Consider the following 27,139-nt stretch of genomic DNA (forward strand, 5'->3'; position numbering starts at 1 on the left):
TGAGCACTTCAAAACTGGTCATTAACTAAATTTAGGACACCAGGAATATTGGCAGCAAGATAACAGCTGGTCTCAGTTCTCCTCAACCTTTATTTAATAAATTTAAGCAAACATCAACTGTATTGCACAGAGATGAACTGAAGTGAAATTGCTCCAGCAACAATTTACGGCCTCTATTCTACAGAGCATGTTGCACCAGTATTGTATTCATGAACAGTTGCTGGTTTACTGTTTACTATGTCTACACTGATGTACAGTAGCAGTCATTTTCAGGGTTTTTAGGGCAATGAACAAGAGATTTTAGAAGCTTTTCCCCCTGGATTTTTTTTCTTATTTTAAGAATATTATTTGCCTTATAAAGTATCAGAACATTAGTCCATCTAGCTCAGTGCTACTGATCAGCAGCTGCTGAATGTTATTTAAAACAAAGGTCTTACTCAGCCCTGTTGAAAGGGCTTTTTAACTGAAGCTGCCAGGGATTGAGCCTGGGACCTTGTCTATGGGAAAGTATGTGCTGTACCACTGTGCTATGGCCCTTTTCTGGGCTGCACTTATAATTCCATTTCAGCAGCCCTCAATTATTTTGAAATACGATCTTGAGGCTTGAGAATTTTGCCTAATTATGTTTTATGGCATCACAACTACTTTTCCATTTCATTATTGAGCAATAAACAAGTCTTTAGAGGATTGAAGAGAGCCCCTTCCCCAGCATTTAACTATGCTAGACATGAGAACAAACACATTGTCTCTCAAGGACATAAACTTTTAAACTTAGTAGTTCGCTGCCAATCTTACAGGCTTTTGGGGAGAACCCCTGAACAATTTCCAGGTAGTAAAGGCTAAGGATGGACATGTTTCAACTAACTAGCTATCAACCGTATTCCAGCTAGACATTGAGTTGTCACAGACAAGAAAATTTGGCAGATGTATACTCTGCTCATTTTCAAAAAGGCTCAAAATTTGAATCGGCTGCCTTTGGCCATTTGAAGGAAGCTTTGGATCTCTCTGTTTTAGGGTTTTCCAGAGAAATAACAAAAGAAACCCAAAATGATCTAAGTATTAGGGTAGTTTTGATTTTAAACAGCTGGAGAGGTAACCAATTGCCCTGAAACAGGAACTAGGCCTGGTACAATGACCAATGAAAAGAATGGTTGGGAATGAGGGGTGAGTGTGAAATGATTTTCAAACTGAAACTGTCAAATTAAGAGTGTTTTAGCCTGCTCACTGCACTTTGGCATGGTTATAGGATGCTTTGATTAATAAGAGGTTCCAAAATGAGCAGACATTTCTGCTAGTAATCTGCAAACTGGCCACATTTTTTTATTATTTTTTTGCTCAAAGGAGGTTGTTGCATCACACCATCTGAGCTAGCTTGGCTTTACCCTTAAGAATATTGCTAGTATGGCAAAAGAACTTACTGATTGGCCATAAGGTGATAAATTCAGTCCGACTGGAGATGCATTGCCCAGGTTGGCACTAACGTATGCAGTAGGGGGAGAAGACGGCATGGAAAATTCAACAAATTCTTTCCAGGTGCTTGCCATATTTTTACGCCTGTTTCAACTTAATTTTATAATGCTGCATATAACAAAATCAAACAAGACAACCTTGTCAATGTATATCTGCCACTTATCCAGTGTCATAAAAAGCTGCCATTCTGGCAGCCTCCTAACATATTAAGACAAGAAGGGATTGATGTGCTAGTTAAGGAAGCATTTAATAGCTTTATTTTACCTCAAGAGGGGTTCTGAAATGGAGAGCAGAAGCTGGATGCTAACTGAACTCATGGTTACTATTAATTCAGCTGTCCTTATAGCAGACAATTAACATTTAAACCTATCAGCTTATGAAATGGAGACTCACTGACCGATACTAGTAATTGGGAGAAGGATATGGAGAAAGTTTGAGATCCAGACTTATAGCATTAGAGTAAACTGATTTCAAAAGGGAGAAACTGGAAAATAGTAGCAGAAAGCTTAATGAAATAGCTACAGTGATAAGATTGCATTCCACAGTTAGCTCAGCAAATATAACCAAATGGCAATACTGATGAACTCGAATCATTTAAAAACATAAGCACCACAGCCAGATGTTAGCTCTGCTTTTGATATTCTGACCAAATGAAGGCAGTCAGGATTTAAATAAAAGCATTATTTAAACTCATGTCAAACAGTAGTTTTAATTCCAGTATCTATTACTGTTTTAACGAGTACATGCACCAACCTCGCAGTGATATTCTAATATTGCACTTTCAGTAGTATTCGCGATTTCTTCGTTTCAGCACACGTTTCAAAGTTTGAAGATTGCTATTGTTAAAAAAAAGAGATAGCAAGAGACAAGTGATCTATCAAGCTAATAAGGAATAACTGGTGCTGCACTGGGCAGTTTCAGCACAGCACTGAAGAAAACAAAGACTACTAGCAGCGTTGGGACGTGCTCTTTTGAAGCTGTTGAGTAGGCACAAACTTCTTGTTTCAGATCAAGTGTTGTGTCTTCAGTGTAAATTTTACTCTTCTTTGGTCTTGTTTTGTTGTTACGATGTGATGTGTTCCTTTCCTGATCTGAACTTGAAGCAGCAGTTTCAGGTGGTAAATTCTGTTCTGTTACACTTCATACTGGAGAGAAAACAAACAAATAAGAAGTCTATTATGCCACAACTTTTAGACATTTTGGACACTTAACAGATGTGATCCCATCCTTCTGCGCAGATCTTTCTCACAACTCCAAGGTTTTACTAATGCTTGAAAAAAGCTTCTACCTTTTTACTAAGCTCAAATCCTAAATTGCACTGAACATAACATCTGGTTAGAATCTCAGAAATTACCAGTAAATTCTAATGCTTATATACTGATCAGGCCTTCTTAACCAGTTTCAATACATTTATAAGCATATATTTGAGTCATGAACATTTTCGCAACTAGAATATAAACTCCTGTTGCTTCTGGAATAGAGATCAGAGACAAACACAAATCACCACAGATATGCAAAAACATATGTGAAATGTCTATTTCTTTCGAAAACGAACTTTTACTTGCTTTCTAGGAAAGCAGTACGGTAATCTAAAAACGTTGATATTATCATGCTCTAATGTAACAGTACAATAATTTGTAATATTTAAAGCTATTATATAATATCAACAACAAGCATAACTACGCAGGTAGCACAAAAATTAGCTGTAAGCTGCTTGTCCAAACCAATCCCTGCAGTTTATCTGGGCCAATACCAAAGAACACTGCTAAAAGATTTAAGAGTTGAAACATGGAAGTATATTTTTGTTTTCATTTGTTTTTCATCCTGAGCCTGCCAGTTATAGGAGAAGACAAATGTAAAAGTTACATTTTAAGTTGTGTATTTGAATTTGTTTCCAAACCCAATGCACTAGGAAGAAACAGTACATTCCACACACACACTTGCCTGGGTGCTAAGAATCTCAGGTGAACACCTTCTCTCGGTTCCATCAACATGGTTGGTTGGAACACAAGAGAGCCTTTTCTGAGCCTGCTCCCATATTATGGGATTCCCACCCAAGAGAAGTTAGACTGGCTTCCTCTTCCGCTGGCAGGCCAGGACCTTCCTATTTAAACAGGAATTTGAAAACTAAGGTGCAGACAATACTGACCACTGGGCCACTGCCATGGCAAACTGTATTTTACTGCTGGTTTTAATGAGTTTTTTAAAAAAACCAAACCAAACCACACAATTTTTAATTGGTTTTTAAAAAAATACAATAACCATTAAACACTTATCCAGCAGTACATCTATTAGTGTTTGTTTCATTCATTGTCTTCATTGTCTCTAGACATATGTTTTGGTGTATTTTAATTATGGTTTTTAACTAGCTTTTATTACTTTGTCTTTTATAATACACAAATAATTAATAAATAATCAACAGCACCTATGTAACGTATTTTCTCATTAATGAAGGGGCTACATATTTCTTTTCCTATATGATAGAGTCAGGATGATGCAGTAACGGATAGATAAATCTGACCCTAGTGATAATTTTTTTCAGCATCCAAACTTCACTGGACATGGAATGCAGAATGATGCTGTGCAACAGCTGAGCCAGTTAACATAAAGGGAAGGAGAGTGAAAAAGGATTGTGATCTTGAGAGGGGAATGAGCAGAAAGAGCTAGAGAACATGAGTAAATAGTTTTTTAAAAAAACAAAACCCCCCACATCTTTGTTTTTATACTTCTGTAGTCTTTCCTAACCCACAATGTTTTGGGGAAAGACAACATATTATGGAGGAAAGACAACATCTCTTGAATAGTAAGTTTTTCCATATATTATTGCTGATGTACAGTTAGCACAGCTAAAAACAGTCCAAGAAACTTAGAAAGGCAAAAAAGGAACATCCCAAATCTCTCCTAGCCAATCAAAGTAGGAAGGTCAGCATGCAGGATAAGAAAATTGAACATTTTTGTAAGAACAGAACCAGGTTAGCTTAGCTGGTGTAATCTAGAATGCTGTTATGCTGTACTACTAAGCACATCCTTGAAATTAAATTTGACTAAAACAAAGTTGTTACTTCAACATAAGCATGCTTAAGAGTGCCTATTCCACTGAATGTAGTCTTAATTCCTATGCATATTTTACACAGAACTCCCAAGCTCAGAGCAGTTTAAACCTAACTATTCCCTGTACTTGGTGGCAAAATATGTTGATCCTCCCATGTTGTGAAGCATTGGACTGTAGTTCAGTGAAATCAGTAGTGTGTATGTCTGTGCTTTAAATTCTTTACTTTTCAGCTCAGCTGCTATAAATACTCCTCCCAATGGCAAACACCCAGTGCAGCTGCCAAGCCTCCAATGCAGCAGACTCTGGGATAACACACAAATCCACAAAGGATTAGCTCAAGTTAGGCACAGTAAAAACAAGTTCAATTGTATCCCCCCCTTATGACTTAAGTGATCTTTGTATGTTTTTTTGTACTTTGTTGACATGAGTCAAGTTTTCTGTACATTGTCTACACAGCTGATGTGGCAGCCATATTTAGATTGCAACACTAACAAGGCATTGCTACATGTTTCCAGAGACATCTACCAAAGAGTTTTGTCTTTGAAAACATTGTTTGGTATCAGCTAAAAAGAATATTGGTAATCACGATCAGAAGAATCCACATGCAATTAAGAGATAGCAGTAATTAAAGGAAATTATACAGGAGGCTGAATGCAATCCTAAACATAATTTTTGAGTGCAAATCCTATTGAACAGACATGTATGGGTTTGAGCTATAACCATGCATATATACTTAGGATAAAGGACCACCAAATTTAGCGGGTTTACTCCCAAGTGTGTATATATATATGAACACACAGAGGAGTGCACTGCAACTCAATATCGCTTTTATGAATTCAGTATTGTTATATACCCCTTTCCCACTGAGTAAATCAGCAAATATAGTCATCGTTTGGAGACAAAGTCACCAGCAAATCAAAGGCATCAATAGAATTAAGAAGGCTTTATTCTTAAAGGGGGCTTACGGATCAGACTACACCCATATTTAATGCTTATAACCTAAAGGGCGAATATGTTGGTTAGGCAGTATGTAATAATAATTGAAGAAAGCCTCAAAATATTGCTCTGAGATCTGAATGCGCGATTACAATGCCTTTATAGTTTTATATTGCAGCAAATAAATTGAATTGCCTAGTTGTAGGGTTAGCACTCAAAACGGATTTCTGACGACCGCAGAGCGGTGCCAGACAATCGTCTGTTTCCTCAGCTTCGTTACCGCTGTCCACATGAGCGAAAGGAGCTACGGGTGGCCATTCCACCCTGTGCCGCAGCATCACATTAAAGAAAGCCACAGCACATGGCACTGAGGCAGCAAGATGGTGGCTCCTACTACTGAGGGGCGATCTAACGCTTGCGGGGCGGGGGTCCGCATCCGAAAAGGAAAGGATGCGGAAACCCAAAGCCCCAGCCCTGCTGCGCCTAGGAGTGAGCCAAGGCCGGAATACAGCCCTGGGCGCCCCTCCGGCCGGTTACACCGATGGGCACGTTCTTCCCCTCAGGCGCCTGGGGCGTGTCCACTATCTGCCCCTCTCTCGAGGCTGGGGCGCGGTGGGGGTAGGGCGAGGGAGAGAAGGAAAATGGCGACCGCTCCCCCTCACACAAAGGAAGATTGACCTCCTCTTCCCCTCCCCGCACCCGCACGCTGCATGCCGGGAGAGGTAGTTCCCGTCTCCCACTCCGCTCCGCCGAAGACGAGGAGCCAGGACTCCACCCCCCAGAAGGCCCAGTGGCCGCGCAGCTTACAGCCGCCGCGCCGGGAGTTGGAGTGCTTTCCATCGCCGCGGCCGCCCAGAGCACCGCGCCCCTGAACTCCAAGCCCCAGCGGCCCCTGCGAGGGAAGGCCAGTCGCGCGGTGCACATTGGGAGCCGTAGTGATGTCGGGGTTCGGGCCCACCAGTCCGCTCCCTTTCCCTCCCTCTCTTTAGGCCCCTGCCTGGAGACAAACGGAAGCTGGGGAGAGAAGAGAGCGAGGGAGCCCGCTCGGCCCAGCAAGGTTCCCTTTCTCTCGCTTCTCCTTCCCTTCCCGCCCCCCCCCGCCTCTTTGCGCCCGTCTGTCAAACGAGCAGGGCACACAGCGGGTGGGGGAGGGGTTCCCCCCGCGCTAGACCGTTGGTCCCTGGGACAGAGTGACAGGCGACATTCCAAGCCCCCTCGGCTCTCCCTGCCCGCCACCGTCAAGGTCGCGCCGGGCGGGCAGAGGAGGCTGCCGGCCTCACGGCAGGGACAACCCCACTTACCCCAACAGCTCAGCGCCCCCGCTCCAGCGCCGCCATGAGCAGCACGGCACAGCACGTAGGAATAAATCCCGGCTTCTCGCGAGACTCGCGGGCAGAGAGGAGGGCGGTTCCGCGCGTGCGCAGCAAGGCCGGGCGGGGGGGTGGAAGCGGGAGCTCGCGCTCTAAGGGAGGCTTCGGGATAAGTAGCCGCGCAAAAGCGCATGCGCGCCTTTGCTCTCTGTTTACTTATTGGCCGCCTTTCAGGGCAGCCGCTGCTTAAAGGGACGCCGTGCAGTATTGAGATGCACGAATTGCATCTTTATTACAAAATATGAGAAAGTTGGGTGTATGTGTAACAAAGGGCATGAGAACCATGAGCCCGGCAAACGGAAGGCACCTAATCAAACCAGCACAATGACACAACATGGCAAACCCTCCGCGGAAAGATGTGAACTGTCCAGTTGTTCTGCAGCAGGGACGGAAAACCTGTGACCCTTCAGATGTTGCTGGACTGGACTCCCAATTCCCACCATCCCTCACGCAAGAGCCGGTTGGATCAGGCCAGCAGCCCATCTAGCCCAGCATCCTGTTCCAATATTGGCCAATCAGATGCCTATGGCTATTAGCCCCAGTGCCAGGATGCCCAATGTCTGCAGGCATATGGATGGCTGCTAGCACCACCTACCCCACCCCACCCCACCGCATAATTTCACATACCTACAATGCAGGCAGTTTCCAGGCCGCAGTCTAGGACTACCACTTTTATTTTCTAAGCAGCTGCACAACAGACAGGAGATTCAGCAGTGGAAGCTATACCCATTTCCATGCAGGAATAAGCTTCACCTGTTAACCATCTTGTCCTTTCCCTCAGCCAGCCCTGCATCTACTTCCTTTCCCTCACGTAAGATGGGTAGATGTGTCCAATTCAGAATGATGTGTAGTGATTTGTAGCCTAAGGCACTGGGAATTACCTTGCATTGGCAACCATAACTATTGTCAGCTTTCCTAGTTTGGCATAGTGTGCTTTTCCACATCTCTCATCCCTCCATTACTCTTATTTTTCCTGGAAGTAAGAAGCATTGATAGGGCAGGTTGAGCAGTCTAAACTAAGCTATTTCAGCTGCAGACTAATGTGAAGAGTCAAAGCAGCTTGTGTAATAACCTATGTAAGCAGAGAGTCTCATTAACACAGAGGAATAGCTGCTTGAGCGTGCCCTAAGGCCCCTGCAAAAATACTTGGGGCTAGAAAAGGGGAATGGCAGAGGGAGAATTAACAATGCTTTATGCAGAGGAAGCAAAAGGCACATGAACGGGGTGGCTGCAAGAAAAATGAACGGAGACAAGAAGACAGGGAACGAAGGATTTATAATGTTTCACAGGGCTATCATTTCCTCCTCTAATACATTTTAAATCCCCCTTTGTTCACCACCACAAATATCTCAAGGTTCATGCTGGAAACATCCTTGCACTTTAGGAGCTGCCTATTGGCTCCACCTTTTTAGTTCTAGCTTACTGAATGGCTGCCTCCATTTACAATAAGAGTATCTGTAGAACTACCTGCAACATGGGAAACTGCCTTATACTGAGTCAGACCATTGGCCCATCTAGTTCAGTGCTGTCTACCTTGACTTGACTGGCATCAGCTGTCCTGGGTTTCAGGCAGGGACCTCTCTCAGCCCTACCTGGAAATTGAACCAGGGACCTTCTGCATGCAGAGCAGATGCTCTATCTGAGCTACAGTTGATCCCCAAATTGGAATTGCAGCTTCCTACACCTTTGACCACCAATAAGCCTCCAGTTCCCTTTTCTATAAAACACAAACAAATTGGGTCCTCTGTGCAAGGTGCCACATAGTAGACTCAGTCTCTCTCTCTCTCTCTCTCTCTCTCTCTCTCTCACACACACACACACACACACACACACCTATCATCTCCCACACAACAGCAACATTGCATGGTACACCACTTTGCTTAGAAGTAGGGTAAATAAACCAAGGCTAGTCAGACTAGTTTAGCCTGTTGCATTGGATTATAATTGCAACTCCATAATAGTAATTACTATGTATCAGCAAAATATGGTATGCAACTTCCTTAACTGGATTTAGGAGCGCACATAAATTACTTTTTGTGACAGCTATGCAGGATATTGGCACTCTAACAACAGTGGCTGTTGACAACCCTGATCGTGTCAGTGAATTACCTTGAAGCGGGTTGAGATGCCCTGTCCTTATTGACTCAAAGGCAGTGTTTTTAGTGAACCAGTCAGAGGCTTGGACTCCAGTCCCAACATGCACACACAGAAGGTATTTCTGCACACTCAGGAGAGGGTTGCAGATTCCCCCCTCTGCAAATGTAGTCTCTCCCCACCCTCCAAAGCCACTGGATCGTTCTCCAACCTTCAGGAGATAATTTTTAAGGGTGTATGGTGTTGCTGCAATGAAGAGTGCAAACAAGGCCCCCTTCTATGAGCCAAAGCAACCTCATTCTACTTTTAGGTCCAAACCATTATGAGCATCACTGTAAAATTAGTTGCAATCTTGGGCTGGTAACTGAATGCCTATTTTCTAAAACAAAGGTGTTATTTTATTCTTGCAGTGGCTGTTAACTGCAAAGCAATTTTCAGCTAGAGGCATACTTATGAAAAATGTAGACAAACTTGATTCTTGATTTGTGGGAGGTAGGAAGCCACAGATTATTTGCAAAACATGACTTATAGGAAAAGGCTGATAAACAAAGGAAGCACATTTGTACATATAAGAGGCAAGGATAATTTTACTCAGTGGCCACCTGAAAGAAACTTGTTCTACTTTCTACTTTGTCAGGTTCTCTCTCCCTTGTAATTTCAGCCAGTGCCTAGCAGGATAACAGAAAGCTGCCAGAGGAAGCCAAATATTATCACAAACTGTTATGTTTGCAAGTTAGAATTAAATGCCTAACCAAATTGCTCTCTTTCTCTAGATAGATAGATATCTCCACATTCAATTCATTATGGCCCAAAGTATTTTTCTTGAAGGGCAAAGATGCAGGTTACCTTGTTTTCCATTGGCTACATCTCCAATTAAACTACAGATGGTGAAGGGGTCATGATCAGGTATGAACCAGACAATATTTTTACTCTCCAAAGGATACAATATCTGATGTATTTTCCATGTCATGGATCTCACTTTGGTGGACTAGGGAGGGTTGACTGGCAGTCTCTCTACACATATTCTATTGTTTATCTTTACATTACCTATTGGCAAGTGAAGGGATTTTCATCTCCTGTTGCGAATACTGACCGACATTTACACTTTTAATTGTGTTGTTTTAGCCGAGGGAAGAACTTCAGGCCAAACTCCTTTATCTGGGCTCAAATTTGCATTTAGAAACTAGCTGACTGTGACCCTTTGTAACATTTACCTCCATCCATCAATCCACTTTTCCTTCCAGACCCGTTCACTCACACACAAGCCCCAAAATGTTGCCCAAAAGGATATGATGCCATTTGGCTAAAAACGGTTTCCCAACCTTGCTTTACTCAAAGACCCAAATTAAATTAAAACAATTCATTCATTTGGAGCATTTGTACTCCACTCTTCAGCTATAGATGTTCACAGAGGGGCTTACATATAATCAATGAAAACAAGACAGTCCTTCCCTGCAGGCTTCCCATCTCAAAACACAAGAGGCAAGGGAGAAAAGACCAAAAAGCAACTCGGTGCCAATTATTAAAGATTAGTTTTCACAATGACCAGCTGGCCTAGAAACAGCTCAGAGGCAGGAGGCACCTGATGGAGCTGGTCTTTTGGCTGGTTGATGGAATGAGCCCTGCTTCCTACCTCCCCCACTGTGGCAGCCTGATGGAATGGCTGCTGCCTGGTGGTAGTTGAGGGAGAGGAGGTCCAATAGAGTAGACATGTATAGGATTGTACTGTTGCAGTGGTAACAGCTTGAATTGTACTTTTTAATTACTGTATTTCATATTGTGTGTCCTAGACTGTATTTTAGAGAAAAGCTAATTACTAATTAGGTTAGAAAACAGGCTCACTTTTGCATTCTCATGTATAAAGGAGAATGTGTACATTGTGTTTCAGTCAATGACTGAAATAAATCTTGGTTTTACAAAGTTAAATATAGGTATTTATGAAATTCTTAAAGGTTTAATTGGTTTGATAAACATGGTTGCACTAGACACCTATTTATAGCCAGCATATGCCAATTTCAGTTCCCTTTACTCAGCCTAATTTGCAGATAAATACAGAACGTAACATGCAATGGTCCAAGTGGTTAATCAGCAAACAATGGTACTGGCCAATGGTAAAGCAAGTCCATAAATTATCCACGGTACAAAAAGTCCCACAACATATAATATTGCCTCAAAACATTTATTTCAGGAAAATGAGCAAATATACATATTTAATACCTGAGAGGTAAAGACAAGATTGAATTCACTGATCAGAGCAGGCAGATAAGATGGCAAACAATAGCACAACAGCTCTGTAACTCACTTATGTACATTGTAACATCCCTCAAGGGTCTTTACAAAATAATCCAGAATCTATGCACGGACTGAGCACATGTTGCCGCTCATAACAAGAGCCTGTTTGATTCTGAAGGTGGCACTGATGGCATATATTTAAGGCATAACACTGCAAAGTGATGATATACAGGTGAATCTGTCCTGCTGATTAGGTTATGTTTGCATAATGCACAAAAGCAGCAGCGCTTTTATCAGCTCAGTCTTCAAAGTAAAACTGACTGGTAAGGATTTAAAAACACCAAAAGATGAATTTGAAGAATAAACCCGGCTCTCATCTCCACCACACTGATGGGGAAAGATGATAAACATGGAGAAAGGACATGTGCCGCAAGCTCAAGTCAACATTGAGCAATTGATCCTACTCTGAAACTTACCTGTAGAAAGCAGAAACACTGAAATATCTTCTTTCCCATTCATTATGGTTTACAACACTTTAGCAATAGGCAATATGCTGTACAAGATGGAAGCATGCTATGGGACAAATACATTTATACAGATGTGACCACACAGGCTAGACATGTCTCCAGTTCTAGCTCCACAAGCACAATGTTGAGACAGTCATAGAATCTATCAGGTATGAGGATGTGAGAGTCTGCAAGCGAGCAGCTAAGAAGAACACACAATAAACTGCAGAGCACTATAAATGAAGACAGGACTTGGCTAGGTTCCTATACAATCACTTTATAATTTATTTGTCTTCAAGTCTGTTTGGTGAATGCTTTCCTTAACTACTCAGCATGAAGACAAGATCTTCAATAAAGTACACAAACAAGATTCCATGCAGCACCCATCTGAAGTCTCAAGTAGAAGAAAAGGGGGGAAATCTAGAAACAGCAGCATTTTACTATCAATACCTTGCAAAGAGTAAATTTTGAAATACTTAGCATGAAGTTCCAAAGGATGCTGCTTTTGGAAGAGTCATCATTCTAGATCATTTCAGTACTATGTAAACATGAATAGATTGGGCATGATTTCTTCCCCATGCAAGAGCAATGCCTGCACACAGAGGAGTCTCCCAAGGGATTTAACAGATATCTTGCCCCCTGACCCTCAACAAGCAATTACAAGGAATTTGAGGTCTGTACATGCCAGCTCTGCTCAGTGAAGGAACATGAGCTCAGATTCCTTGAGTTGGGGAGGGAGAGGGAAAAGAGGAATGGATTGAAATACATGAGACATTCAAGGACCTCCATAATGGTATGGCATGTTAGACAGGGTGCTAAATGCAAGATTCTGCTATACATTATGAGATCTCTCTGTATGCAACCACTGCACTCACACATGTAGGGTTTCAGAGAATACTTTTACAGATAATTGTGCATTACTTTCTATATTGGTTGATGTATTCAAGAGAAGTAATTTTGGTACACAGTAGTTAAATGGAACCAAAATACTGCTTAGACGATTAATTAAATCAAATTAAGAACGGGAGTGCCTAAATTCTGCATGACAATTTATCTTAGGCATTATTTGCTTGAAAGTAAATAAACTTCTAAGAAAATAAGTCTGTTTGGACTATTTTGCTGCATTTCCTATAAAAGTCTGACTTTTAAAGAAATATACTTACACTGGAAAAGCCAAAAGTGATCAAATTGTCCTATCCAACTGAGATTTCTGAAAGCAAGGATAACCCTGAGAAAGCATTTGCTTAGGACTACAGCTGCACGAGTACTCCTCTGCATGATTAAGCAGGGCAAAGCTTAGCCTGCAGAGGGAGTCATTTCAGCAGCTATGCACAAAGCACAGTCTATAATATAGCAAAAGGCTGGAATGATACCCAAACGGAGACATGAGGGAATTAAAAGAACAGCTTGTAAAATAAGCACACTCCTTCCTGCAGTGCAGTTTACCAGCTTCAGAGATCAACTATTCAAAGGCAGTTGCTTTGTGGATTGAGAAGCACCATCAGGCATTTCTTCTTGCCTCACCTCGATAGATTCTCTGCTGATTGTTAAGAGTTTTCTCAACTCTTTATTTTCAAGCTATAAAACCAATAAAAACAGTTACAAACCTATGAGCAAAGCAGTGACAGTTATATAAGTGCTAATATAAGATAGTACTAAATCCAGACCCTTGGCAAATGTAAATAAACAAATAAATATTGGTCTCATTTATTAGACAAAAATAGCAAGAGAAAACATTAATCATTTACAGATCCATTTCTATCAGCACTTTCACAAGTTGTGTTGTACTAAACCTGTGTTGGCCAAGTTGACTGGTAATTGCCAGCTTGGTGATCTAACATCCATTTTAAGAACTGCTCAAACTCCTATTCTGGACACAGCCTGGGGCTTATATGTATTTCTTCTCTGTTGCCATGACAACAAGAACCTAGCAAGCACACACACAGCTTCCTGGCCTAGTTATTTATTGACCACCAACCTTGAATGTCCTTTAAATGCTCTGCAAGAATTTTTCAAGAGAGTCAAGATCACCCCATTGCTGCCAAGTAGCCACCTTATTATTCCTGGTTCTGTTCAAATTGTTCAATGATTTAGTGTTTATACCAAAGCGAAACTGTCAACGTAAGACTCCCTCAATGGCTTTTTATAAGCTTGCCACTTAAGATACTGATTGGTCCAGTTTACCAGGAAAGGGGCACACACACATTCTGTCCAATTCTGAATGTTTTCCTAAAGAGCAGGACTCTAATCCCCATCTCCTGTGGAAGCTGTTTTCCTACAGCAAAAGGACACATATGGCCAGATTATAATATCAGACTGACAGATCCTTTGTTTGGAGATTGGTTTCCTGGTTTGGTTGTCATGATTATCTCTCATTAAGAGTGACAAACAGGAACAACTGCTCATAGAGAAAACCAGGACTTAAATTGTTGTACTAATTTAGCAGCAGCATGCTTCTTCAAACCAAGGCCAACTTGTCTGGAGAATGAAGTTTTAAAAAATACACTAAAATGGTGCCAATACAAAAGCTATCCAGTGTTATTATCCTCATATTGCTGGTTTGGTGAGATAGTATTTCACAACAATGCTGTACCTTCGTATTTAAGATTCCCTTAAAGGCAGCTAGAAAAAAATATATCTAGCAACCATTTGGAGTGGCTGCAGTAATTGATCCTGGTTTGGTCTTTTTAAAAAACGGAGGCTTTGCTCAAGTTTCCTACACATAAATGCAAAGAAATCCAAATGATCTGGGGTGCTGTGGGGTGGAGGGGAGCGGTGAACCCACTATGGATCATCTGAAGCCCTGGAATGGGGCAGTTGAATTTAGACCCCTTGGGGGATTCATGGGGCTTTGGTCCAGCACATCAAAAGCCACAGATACCCCAGTGTGGTGCAGTGGTTAAGAGCGGTGGACTCGTAATCTGGTGAACCAAGTTCACTTCCCCGCTCCTCCACATGCAGCTGCTGGGTGACCTTGGGCCAGTCACACTTCTCTGAAGCCTCTCAGCCTCACTTACCTCACAGAGTGTTTGTTGTGGGGGAGGAAGGGAAAGGAGAATGTTAGCCACTTTGAGACTCCTTAGGGTAGTGATAAAGCAGGATATCAAATCCAAACTCCTCCTCCGCCAAACAGAAACATCCTGTTTCAGAACTTTCTGTTGACTATCTAGGCAGAAGAACCACTGGTGGCAGCTCTCCACCTGACTAGGTGACCCTAGGGCCATCTGGCAACACTCCTCCTTGCTAATGGAAAAGTACCCCGCTCCTCCCACAATAAACTGTAGTGTCATCAGTACTGTGGCGATACCAAGCTCCATTTCTCTGTAACATCTGAATTGGGAGTGGTTGTGTAGGCCCCAGACCACAGTCTGGGTGCAGTGATGGGCTGGATGAGGGTTAATAAACTAAGTTTGAATCCTTTTTTGTGGAATAACATCCCTATTGAGGTATAACAGGCACCCATTATTTGTACTTTCTAGAAACTGAGGATAGTTTTGTTTGAACAAGCTTTTCCAGCTGGACGAAAAGGTTTCTGTTTTAGAGGTTTATTTTGCATTATTTTTAAACCTATCTTTAGTTGTTTTTGTTCAGCTTTTAAAACTATTTTAGCTGTTTTTATTGTATGTCTGTAAACTGCCTTCGGACTCATGTAAAAAGCAGTGCATAAAATAGTAATAATTTTTAGAGGTACTGAAACATTACCACTATTGGCACTTGCCTGAGGAGCTTGGAGTCATGGCAGTTCCTTAAGGAGGGAATTGAAAGGAAAATAAAATGAACCATAAGTTTCATTTTATTTGCTTTTCGGTGTTCACAGACAGTGCCATTCTACTTTCACAGGCTCCCTCTGCAACTGACTTTCAAAGCAGAAATTTATAAAAATATTAATAAAAATTGTCCAGTAGCACCTTAGAGACCAACTAAGTTTGTTCTTGGTATGAGCTTTCGTGTGCATGCACACTTCTTCAGCTTCTTCAAATATGAAAGCTCATACCAAGAAGAAACTTAGTTGGTCTCTAAGGTGCTACTGGACATATATATATATATTGCGTCAGACCAACATGGCTACCTAACTGACTTTCAAAGGGGAGGGATAAGCTAAGATTCTGATTATCCACCTCAACTACTGTTTCTTAATCATGTGAGAAAGCTTCAGTGGTTGCATGGTGCTCCTTGCTGTACCTAGTCGTAAGGTTCTACTGAATGCTGTTTCCCCCAATTAACCTGCTTAATTGCCAACTTGAAACCGTATTTTCATACTATGCAGCGTTACCCCTTTCCCTCCAGTAAATTCATGTGTCCCATATCAAAGTGAAGCAACAGAATTTTCAGTAATTCAAGCCTGACTCAAAGAGTTGCGGCCTCTTAACTTGCAGTTTTAAGGGCTATGATACGGAGCAGCATTCTGCAAGTGCAGATTCTACTGTCATGATGCTCAGCTGCCAGCTTTCCTATCTCATCAGCTGTACCAGGACTACAGCAGGAGGACTTCAAGGCAGGCATTGGCTTTTAACAAAGCAGCAATCAACTCTAGTTTAGGCTTGGAGGCTGAAAGAACCCTTTGACAAGGCACAAGCCTCCCTGTTTTCTATCCCCAACTACCGTTGTTCAGCATCTTACCTCTAACTGTGCTAGCTTTTCTTGTATTTTATAATACTGGTCATTGTCCACATGAACAGCTTTTCTTATTACGTCTCCCATCTCACAGATCCTGTCGATTTGACTCTCAATTTCCTGTAAGCAGATTTGAAAGCAAAATTATAAACTATTAAAAAGAAAAACAAGTTAAATCAGATATTTCCAAAGAAAAGTCAATGAACACAGAACCAAAGAGTCATATCTTCATCCTTCCCTCACTGGACCTAGTGCTGTCATATTGTACATCTGAGCTTCTTCCTGAACTGTGCTCTACTGTGCCTTCTGTCATATTCCCATGTTGGTTCCCTTAACTGGCGGTGTGGTAAAACCAAAGTCTCATTTGCTGTCACAAATAGAGGAGAGGGATTGTTACAGAATGTGGCAGGAGGTACTGGAACTGCATGTTCTCCTGCTACCCCAGAAGGTTTAAGAGGGAAGATCAGATCTTCAGGTTGCAATCTGACAGAATTAATTACAACATACTGGCTGCTTTAAGGTAGTTGTGGTGGTGAGAATCTCTTGGATCTTATAACTGGTATGTATTTTTGCAAGCAGTACAAAAACAAATTAAGGGTATCTCATGGCATTTTACAATACTGAAGTCACAAAGAACTGCAATTATATTGTGTGTGTGTGTGTGTGTGTGTGTGATATCAGGTAATTTTCTTTATAAGAATTCTAAGGAAGATACCTTGTGGATGAGTTGCAACACTTTATTTTACAAAGAGAAGGCACTTGTGACCTGTGAGCACTAATGGAAGGAAGATGTTTCAGAGAACAAACTCTTGAGGAAAATGTAAAAAAGGCAAGAAAAAAACATCATTGGAACAGAGCACAGCAACTAAGCCACTCATCTTTATTGCTATTGAAAACTTATTCTTTTTATTCCAGAAATAAGATAATAGAAAGGAAGGAAGATAATAATTCCTTACTGCAGACTGAGCTTGATGCACTTTCAAAATTGGCTGAGCATCCACATCTTTTCTTTTCATCATCAGCTGTAACATGTGTTTCCTATATTTGCTCATAATAAGTTCCAAAGCATCCTGGTGTTCTTCCAAAGAAACCCACAGTTCTGAAAAATATAACACAAATTCCATGCAAATACAAGGAAGAAACTCCATATTGTAAGGTCACATTAAGGCTGTATAACTTCCCTGTGCATCCTACCTCTCCATCTTCTATACATACAATAATTTTCAAATCCTTATGTTTTCTTAGCCCACTGGTGTCTTATGAACACGATTTATTACTCTTATAATAAGAATTAAATTTTCTGAAATTTCAAGAAATTCCTTATGGGTCTGGCCTTCCTTAACTGTACAGTACTTCACCTATTGATTCAAACTCTGGATATATGTGCAGCACTTATTCAGTTTTGTTTCCAAACCAATACTGTGCACATCTACTTGGATATAAGCCCCATTTTGTTCAAGATGTGTCTGTTCAGGATGGCAGTCTTGGGAAATCATACTGTCGCTATCATGCTCTCAAGAGCCGATCCATCTGACATACATTAATGGCCAGCACACAAAGGCTGTAAATTGCAGTCTTTGTGTACTGTACTGAATTAGGTGTTAATTCAGCCCAAACAAGCACAACTTAAATTTTTAGATTAGTTACAATTGGCAGAAACCATCAATTAGAATATATTGAAACTTTTACTGGCCCCAGCACCCTGAAGTTTTCCAAAGTTTTAAAAGAAAAACTCATCAATTCATGAAGTTTAAGGTACAGTAATAGATCATAAACATCAATACTGCCATGCTATTCAGGTTCAGACTGTATTTTGGAGGCAGTGGGGAAAGTGATCAGGTTAAAAATGGAAATGGGTGCCAGTTTTTTTAAAAAAGGACTGTAGGTGAAATGTGTGCATGCCATAGAAATAGAATTTTATTATCAAGCTTTAAAGACAGCTTTCACCAAGAATGCAATTGAATAAGGAACTGGTACTGAGAAGAATATTTGGGCAGTATCCAGATATATTTTTGTGCTACAGCACAAAATGTGGCACTCATCAGGTGCCACACACCACTTAGTATGAAGGAATTACGGTAGATCAGTAGTCACACTTAAGACATTAGTCCCACAGAAATCAATAGAACTTAAAGTATGTATGTTTAGGATTAGGGTGCTTGTGAAATGAGCAACCATATCCAAGGACTAATCCTGTTTAGAGCTGTGACTAGACCACACAGGCATGGATGCTCTTTGCATCCTTCAGTTCAAGACAACCATCAGTGGTGCAGGCTTGCATTATGTTCTGGTTAACCCTTGCAGCCAAACAAGTCACTTGAGGGCTCATAGTTACCTCGCTAACACAATGCTCACCTCTGTTTTCCTGCTGCAAGTCTCTGATCTGAGTGTTCTCCTGAGATAGCAGAATATGAGGTTTGTATTTAGACATGTCCTTCAGCTCAGCTCCGTCCTCTTGATACTTGTAAAGGAAAGATGGTCCATGTGAACCCAGAGCAGTCTAATAATATCCATACAACATTCCACTCACCCCGACCCACGTTTTCACGCTGACACTGCTGGGTCCGTACTCACCTTGTGTGAAAGAGGCGTGCCGGCCTCCTTCATGGACACAACCCGCTTGTGCAACATGGTAGACTGGTCAATGAGAGACTCAGCTGCGTTGTCATGGTCTTTCAGCCTTTCCAGCAGGGTCCTTGCATCGGTCAGGATCTTCTCTATAGTACAGGCCATTGTCAGAGAACTGAAAGGAGAACGGATCAGGTTAAGATTCAAGAGCATCGGGTTAAGATTCAAGAGCTATCAAAGCCAGGCTCAGAGTATGTGAGGCTTTGAAATATGTGGTGTAACGGTTAAGAATGTTCGACCAGGACCTGGGAGATCAGGGTTCGAATCCCCCCTCAGCCATGAAGCTCACTGGATGACCTTGGGCCACTCCCCATCGTTTAGCCTAACCTACCTCCACAGGGTTGTGGAGAGGATGAAGCAGAGAAGAGGAGAACCATGTACACCACATAAATGTAATAAATAAATATTACGGTGGGGTGTTTTTTGGGAGGGTGGAGGTGTCTTCATACGAAATAATAATAATAATAATAATTTATTATTTATACCCCGCCCATCTGGCTGGGTTTCCCCAGCCACTCTGGGCGGCTTCCAAAAGAATATTAAAATACCGTGATACATCAAACATTAAAAGCTTCCCTAAACAGGGCTGCCTTCAGATGTCTTCTAAAAGCCTGGTAGTTGTTGTTCTCTTTGACATCTGGTGGGAGGGCGTTCCACAGGGAGGGCGCCACTACCGAGAAGGCCCTCTGCCTGGTTCCCTGTAACTTGGCTTCTCGCAGTGAGGGAACCGCCAGAAGGCCCTCGGCGCTGGACCTCAGTGTCCGGGTAGAACGATGGGGGTGGAGAGGCTCCTTCAGGTATACTGGACCGAGGCCGTTCAGGGCTTTAAAGGTCAGCACCAACACTTTGAATTGTGCTCGGAAACGTACTGGGAGCCAATGTAGGTCTTTCAAGACCGGTGTTATATGGTCTCAGTGGCCGCTCCCAGTCACCAGTCTGGCTGCTGCATTCTGGATTAGTTGTAGTTTTCGGGTCACCTTCAAAGGTAGCCCCACGTAGAGAGCATTGCAGTAGTCCAAGATAACCAGTGCATGCACCACTCTGGCAAGGCAGTCCGCGGGCAGATAGGGTCTCAGCCTACGTACCAGATGGAGCTGCCCTGGACACAGATTTAACCTGTGCCTCCATGGACAGCTGTGAGTCCAAAATGACTCCCAGGCTGCGCACCTGGTCCTTCAGGGGCACAGTTACCCCATTCAGGACCAGGGAATCCTCCACACCTGCCCGCCTCCTGTCCCCCAGAAACAGTACTTCTGTCTTGTCAGGATTCAATCTCAATCTGTTTGCCGCCATCCAACCTCCAACCGCCTCCAGGCACTCACACAGGACCTTCACCGGTTCTGATTTGAAAGAGAGGTAGAGCTGGGTATCATCCACATACTGATGAACACCCAGCCCAAACCCCCTGATGATCTCTCCCAGCGGCTGCATGTAGATGTTGAAAAGCATGGGGGAGAAGACAGAACCCTGAGGCACCCCACAAGTGAGAGCCCAGGCACTAGAGGAGGCTGGGACACACGACATGGGTGCCCCCAGCTCCACTCTGTGTGCTCTAGGGAGGTCTGTGCCCTAGGAAGGGCAGACAAGCAGGGTCCGGTTTTAGCGGCCTCCCAGGGAGGCAGCACCTTCCGCGTCCGACATGGAGTGAATGGGAGAAAGGAGGCAACAGAGCATTGCGGCCGTTCCCAGTCCCGGGCGACCCCGAGGCAGCCCCTCGCCCTTCCCAGGAGGCGACCCCCGGTCCGCGCCCTCCTACTTACCCCCTCCGGCCGCGCCTCCCGCTCCGGCTTCCCTCCCTCCGGCCGTCAGCGAAGAGGGTCCCGGCTCCGAGGCACACTAGGGGGCGCAGAGGTCACGGGCTCCGCGCTCTGGCCGCCGCCGCCGCTTCCGGTATGAAGTTTCCTTCCTCTCCGAGTCCAGGGAAATTCATAGCTCTCCGGAGAAACTTCCGGTTTCCGGTTGCAGGCGGCGGGCGCTTCGCCGAGGTTCCCCTTCGGGTTGCGGAAATCCAACAGGTGGAGCCGTCCTGTTCCTTTGGCGGAGCAGCGACCGGGAAAGGCTGCGCCTGCAGCATCTCTCCGGCCTGCAGCCTCGTAAGGGCACCGGCGGTTTCGCTAGCAGGAGCCAAAGGCTCAAGATCAGTTGTCAGGCGCAGCCTCGTGGAAACGTGGCTTGAAAGCTCGGTGTCAAGTTCTGGTTCAGGCATCGGTTGCGCGCGACCACGTCCGTGGGTTTGATTTCGTTATTCACAGCCGCAGTCCTGTACCTACTTGCCATGTAGGACTTGCTTCTGAGTAGACATGTATAGGGATTGCGCTGTAAGTGAGAATCCTCTGCTCATCGAGGGGGTAGGGGATACCGCATTGGAGTCTATGGGTTTACTTTTGAGTAGGCACGTGTAGGCTTGTGCTGTTCTTTAAAATCAGTTCAAATGCAGCGCTTTCCAATTCCATTTGTTTTAGCAAGCCATTACCCAGCCATGTGCGCACCTATCCCATCTGCCTGCCTTCCTTCTAGCTGTCCGTTTACAATCCCTTTTCTGCCTGTCAAGTCTGAAGCATGAAATGTTGCTTTAAATTCTGCCGGCTGGAGTCATTCAAACTGCGGAACAGAAGTAGAGAAAAGAAGCAGGACTATTCCCATCAACTCTGCTGGGAGGCTAGCTTTTTTTTGGTCCTCCCTTTAACTGCCATCTAGTAACAGTCATTGCATTGACTGCCCTGTTTTCATTCCAGCAAGTCCTTATAAGAATTGTAGCTAGTCCCCAAGCTTTCTGTTTTCCTCCACCCTCCTCATTTCCTTATCCTTGCGTGCCCCAATGCTGATTCCATGGTGTCCCTGTCACCCAACTCCCTCCCCCATTACTCTGTTTACCATCCAGGTCCTGCTTCAAACTCCCAAGTATTTTTTGCTTGATTGGAATTTCTCTTGCTTGTCTGGATGGACAAGAGGGAGGGTGTGTAGAAACCAGCCTATGGTACAATGGCAAAATTTACATTTGATGTTCTGCCCACTTCTGCTGCTTACCACTGGTGCATGGCTCTCTAGAGAATGTCCAGGAGCCTACAGCTGTCTGGCTGAAAAGATTCCCCACCCTAACCTAGCCTGATAGAAGAACTTGAAAGTTTGCACATTATTTTGGTTGCCTGAAGGTGTTACCCTAATATGGGTTTTTTGCATTTTGATCTTGTCTTTTAACTAGCAAACCTGTATTTACAAAAAAAATCAATTGGATTGACACATGGAATCTTTGCTTTTAACTTCTCCTGTTGGTCTATCTTCCTGGCCCTAATATTTTCTTTAAAACAACAACCCAGAATTCAGTCCCAAAAAACAATGACAGAGCAAATTAGCTTTTTTAGGCAGTGGTCATGTTGCCAAGAGGATGTGTTATTTACATGTTTACAACTGAATTCTACTTCCACTACCTTTGTCCTGCACATGGAAGATTGTAATCAGAACAGGAAGAGAAGGCTGGGTGGAACTTTTAATTGTTATTTCTCTTTGTTATGATTGCTTGCTCACTACAGTAATTGAAGTTGTATGCCCTCACCTTGCTGTCACTTGAAAAGAGATTGGCATTTCCTACCTAAGGTTCATAAAGGGATCTATTGTAGGGAAAGGAAATACAGGATTGATATGGTGCAAATAGTTAAATTAAAAACTGTTCAACAATGGAATCCTAGCCATGTCTACTCAGAATGTCCTATTGAATTCAGTGTCCTGACAAGTATATACAGAATTCAACTTAAGCCTCATGCTAATTTCTGTAACATCTGGAGCAGGGGTGGTGATGAGACTGCTCTAGCAAACGTTGGCAGTATTGCTGATGTTCCTTCTGTCTAACATGGATGTTTGTGTGTCGTCCCCCCCCCCCCCGTATTTATATTAGTGTGGCCTACTCATGGAAGTAAAGAGAAAAATGATATAAGGAATGTTGCGTTTAAACCACTACCATGCCAAGAAACTAGAATTTGGCAAATTAAGGATTTCTGTAAACAAAGGCTTTTATAAACAAATCCCACTGTGCAGTGTTGTCATTTGCAGTTGCATCTAAGGACTGATATGGCAAGAAGAGGGCCCAGAAATCTGTCCACTGTTAAGAGACTGTGTACAAATATTTTGTGTTTTCTGAATGACTTTCCAGGGTCAAAAGAATGTATTTTCTAAACAATCAGATGTTTCTCAGAAAACAACCTCAGGAGCTTCCCACCCCAGGTCCACCAAAGGAATTCACTGCAGAGTTTTGTTACCTTGAGGATTAGAATAAAAACATATCCTATTGGCTGTGGGTTGTTTGCTTCTTATCTTCAAAACTTGTTTTGGAGCAGTTTTGTGTTAAGAAGGGGAGGTAACTCAAGGAAGGTTAGTTGTGATGCGAAAATCAGGAACTGGCTGAACAGTTGTGCAACCTGGAATTGCAACTAGGAAAGAGCTTAGCTCAGTGGCAGAATGCTTGCTTTACACGCAAAAAGTTCCAGGTTCAATCCCAGGTATATAGAGGGACCCCTGCATGAAACCCTGGAGAGCTGCTGCCAGTCAGTGTCAGCTGTATTGAACTAGATAGATATATGGTCTGCTTTCTTTAGTCATAGTTATGTTGACCATTGCAACACACACAAGCTTGCTGAAAGAACCCTGAGGCTATTCATTCCTGCCCTAGTTCTCGAAGGACTGTGCCTCATTTTCTTGCTATACTGTAAATAGTTGGACTCGTATATTTGCATGGCACATGGATTCCTATCCTTGACCTGACAGGCCCTGGTTATCTATTTAAATACTGCCTTTAAAAGTGTTTAATGAATTCCAGGCTGAGATTTGTCAATATGTCATCTTATCTAATATTCTTGTTTGCTCCTTTTCACAGTAAACAGCCTCTATTCATGTTTTCTAAAAACAAACAAACCAAAAACCAGACATTCTGTTACAGAAACTGGAGTCTTTGTTACTTATTTGCTAAGAGAAGGTACTCTTAGTGATAGCTGGTGTCCTTGATTTTTCATTTAACTTTGTTCAATGGGACATTTTTGTAATGGCTCAGACCTATTGGCCTTTAAAAACAGTATTACTGAAAAACCTTTATTCAATGCTTGCTCCAACTTTCTGCAATTAGGATCTTCAGGCTGTTTTTCCAAGAAAGTGTACAACACACCTTCATTATATTGAGTATTGTGATGTTTTTCTCTGATTTAAGGGAACTGAGTCTAAGTGCTGCCCTTGCATTCATGAAATGGCTTACGATGCAGAAAAGGCATCTGCTAACATAAGAGGAACCTGTGGCCTTCCAGGCCATGCAGATGTTCTTGGGCTCCAACTCCCATCATCCCTGACCACTTCTCATACTGGTTGGGGCTAATGGGAGTTGGGAGTCCAATGTTTCAAGGGCCATAGGTTCCCTACCCCTGCACTAACAGCCCCCTGACAATCAGCTCCTGAGAGTTAAGGGGCCTTCCAGAATGAGTGGTGTCACGGAGAGTTACAAATGGAAGGATAAAAAGGCAAAAAAAAAGAATACAGAAAAGGGGTGTGTGAGGAGGTCAGGAAATAAGTAATTGAAAGATATGACATGAAAATATTGACTGTTTTTCTCTTTTTTATTAATTTTCTTCTTTATTGTTTATTTTTGTATTTTTTTCTCTTTCTCTTTTACTATTGTTATGTTTTTTTTACTTTCTTATTTATAATTTTGTAATTTTTACTGTCTGGAAAAGCTTAATAAATATTATTATTATTTTTTTTAAAAGGCAAAAATCCCCTACTCCTCTGTGAGCAGATGCCTCCACTGGATCCCTTCTGTGAGTGTAAGGGTACCAGTTAAATCCCACCCACTAATGCTAAAAGTATGGTTTTTCACACCTTACTTTAAAAATCCATTATAGGTTATGAATTCCTGATGTGTAACACACACACACAGAGAGAGAGAGAGAGAGAGAGAGAGCGCAATAACTCACACACAATACATACTTTCGTTTCTCCAACTGCATAACATTGCTGCGTTGGTATTTTAAAATTATTCATGATATAATAGAGCAGCAAGTCTCTGGTGCTTACTGGGAAGGGTGAGGCAGCAGGCAGGGCAGTGTGGTGCAAAAGCACTATCAGGAGCACAGGACTGATCTCAATGGGGCTTTTGCAATGCACCAATGTCACCACCATCTCACCCTGGCAAACAGCAGTGACTCACCTACTGAGAGGTTCACCCCACCATGTTGTCTGCTGCTGGTGCCCTGCTATGAAAAGTTTAATCTTCTGGTTTCTGCAGTTTCTGCTAAAATTATATGGACACTCGGTTGCTGCACAGGCAGGTCAGGATCCAGAGAGCTAGAGGTAGATGGGCCAATGGTTAAATTCTATAGCAAAAGGACAAAGCAGAGTAAGTCTTTTCAGCAGCATTTCCCAATGGCAAGGTGTTGAATGGCAGGGATTTAGGGTATGGGGTTGGGGGTCCAGACAATAGTGTTCAGTCCGGTACTGAAGCTTTAACTCATAATGCTATTTCTTCCTGGTTTGTCAAGGAACCTTCTGGTGACAGAAGGCAACAAAGACTAGCTGCTGAAGGCCCTGGTTCAAATCAAGACGCATCCTCACCCTCTTCCAGTGCATTACAGACTCCCCCCTTGCATTTCCTTACTGTGTTTATATTACACCTTTTTGACAAGGAGCTCAAGGTGGTGTACATGGTTCAACCCCAAGAGGTAGTCAAAATAAAAAAAATTCCTTCCAGTAGCACCTTAAAGACCAACTAAGTTAGTTCTTGGTATGAGCTTTCGTGTGCATGCACACTTCTTCAGATACACTGAAGCAGAAGTTGCCAGATCCTTCTATATAGTGAGAAGGTGGGGAGGGGTATTACTCAGAAGGGTGGTGGGAATGGGAGATTGGCAGATAGCTGAGATGAGCCTGTTGACGACTCTTAACGACTGCAATAGGTCTTACAGGAAAAGGCAAGGGGTGAAAAGGTGAAAAATGGTAATGAGTTGCAAACTTAAAACCATGGAGAGACCTGGTCTGAACAAAGACATTGGATTCTTATCTCATTATACATGACTAAGCCATTTTTCACCTCTTCACCCCTTGCCTTTTCCTGTAAGACCTATTTTGACTATGGCAGACCAACACGGCTACCTATCTGTAACTGGAACCCAAGAGGTAGGTTAGGCTAAGAGGTAGCGACTGGCTTGGGTTCAGTGTGTAGATTTCCTGTGCTTCTTTTGACTTTCTTGCATGATGTCTGATGGGCCCCAGACTCAGTTACATTGAAGTACATCTCCATTATTGGAACCTAATCTTTCCTTTTGCATTTTCACAAGACAGAATGTAAGCTGGGTGTCTGCACCAAACATAGTACACATATTTGGATCTCCTGCTTGTATAAGGCTCACCTGGGAAGACAAGAAACCTTTATCTCAAGATTTGTAAATAAATGTGTTCACTTAAGATCAGGGATGTGGGTTTTGTTGTATTCATCAAGCACTAAAGTCTTTGTTGTCTTGGCATGGTAACATTTGTAAAAAAAGCAACAAGGTGGCAAAAGTAACTTTCACACAACCCAAGCCCTCTACCTCCAATCCTGATACAGTACTTCTAAATTCACACTTGGCAAATATGCAGTGCATGATATTCAGTCCCCACATAAAGGAGTAGCCTTTCCGACAAAGGAATTGCCAAGCTGCAGAGGATTTGATGTGTGCACACACCCCATAGGGTTTTTATTTGTGGTTGCTCCAAAGTTTGCAAAGTGAGCGGGGCGGGGGAGGGGTAGGAATCAGCCTTGCCTGCTTTTCTAACAGCAGTTTGATGCACACAAATTGGCCTTGACATGGAAAGAAACATTATCAGCTGCTAATGTCTCCATATCATGCTACTGTTAAACACATACCTACAGTGATCAATTAAAATGTTGATACCCTAGGGCCCCAGTGCTGGAGAGGAGAAGCACATTGCCTTCAAAGCGTCAATAGAGATATTAAGAGGGTGAAAAATTATCGGTGTCATGGAATTGCTGGGGGAAAGGAGCTTGCATTGCTTCTGTTCATCAGTTTCTTTTAAAAGGCTCACCAGCATTCCTATGCTTAAGGCCCGTCCAGACGTCCTTTTCATTGTGCATTCATGGCGATTTGTGATCATGCTGCTGTCGGGGCAGGGTGGTCACTCACAATCCCGCTTTCAATACTATTTGTGCCTGCAGAAGTTTTGGGATGGTCATACTGATTAATTTCCAACCCCTGCATGTCCCA

At 42.8% G+C, this 27,139-nt stretch overlaps 2 protein-coding genes across 10 annotated transcripts in view; both read right to left on the reverse strand.

Annotated features, from left to right (window-relative positions):
- The window catches only part of CSDE1 (cold shock domain containing E1), a 29,480-nt gene extending 22,585 nt beyond the window's left edge, over nt 1-6,895 (reverse strand). For 4 of the 9 annotated variants that reach the window (XM_082226952.1, XM_082226950.1, XM_082226949.1 and 1 more), the window contains exons 1-3: nt 6,760-6,895; nt 2,224-2,615; nt 1,419-1,578 (exon numbers count right to left, since the gene is read on the reverse strand). In XM_082226952.1, coding sequence (XP_082083078.1) covers nt 1,419-1,544 — 126 coding nt within the window. In that variant the 5' untranslated portion in view covers nt 1,545-1,578; nt 2,224-2,615; nt 6,760-6,895. Of the gene's footprint in view, nt 1-1,418; nt 1,579-2,223; nt 2,616-6,265; nt 6,290-6,759 lie in introns of those variants that run through there. The other 5 variants (XM_082226954.1, XM_082226955.1, XM_082226953.1 and 2 more) reach the window with 2 other exon arrangements.
- Nucleotides 6,896-11,087: 4,192 nt separating this feature from the next.
- On the reverse strand, nt 11,088-20,821 carry SIKE1 (suppressor of IKBKE 1). Its single transcript, XM_082226969.1, has 6 exons — nt 20,663-20,821; nt 18,849-19,017; nt 18,630-18,735; nt 17,231-17,373; nt 16,281-16,394; nt 11,088-13,238 (listed from the first exon to the last, which is right to left on the reverse strand). The coding sequence occupies exons 2-6, from the start codon at nt 19,005-19,007 to the stop codon at nt 13,119-13,121; spliced, it is 642 nt and encodes a 213-aa protein (XP_082083095.1). The 5' UTR covers nt 19,008-19,017; nt 20,663-20,821; the 3' UTR covers nt 11,088-13,118.
- Between the last annotated feature and the right edge of the window lie 6,318 nt (nt 20,822-27,139).

The sequence above is a fragment of the Podarcis vaucheri genome, assembly GCF_965113315.1.
Source record: "Podarcis vaucheri genome assembly, chromosome: 6".
In the NCBI taxonomy this organism is placed as follows: domain Eukaryota; kingdom Metazoa; phylum Chordata; class Lepidosauria; order Squamata; family Lacertidae; genus Podarcis; species Podarcis vaucheri.

Bases quoted from the DNA above. Each gene is read 5' to 3' on its own strand.
- SIKE1 (XM_082226969.1), bottom strand. From the start codon at position 19,007: ATGGCCTGTACTATAGAGAAGATCCTGACCGATGCAAGGACCCTGCTG. The intron at 18,736-18,848 runs GTGAGTACGGAC...TTCCTTTACAAG, and splicing joins GCACGCCTCTTTCACACAAG to TATCAAGAGGACGGAGCTGA. The intron at 17,374-18,629 runs GTGAGCATTGTG...TATATTTTTCAG, and splicing joins CTTGCAGCAGGAAAACAGAG to AACTGTGGGTTTCTTTGGAA.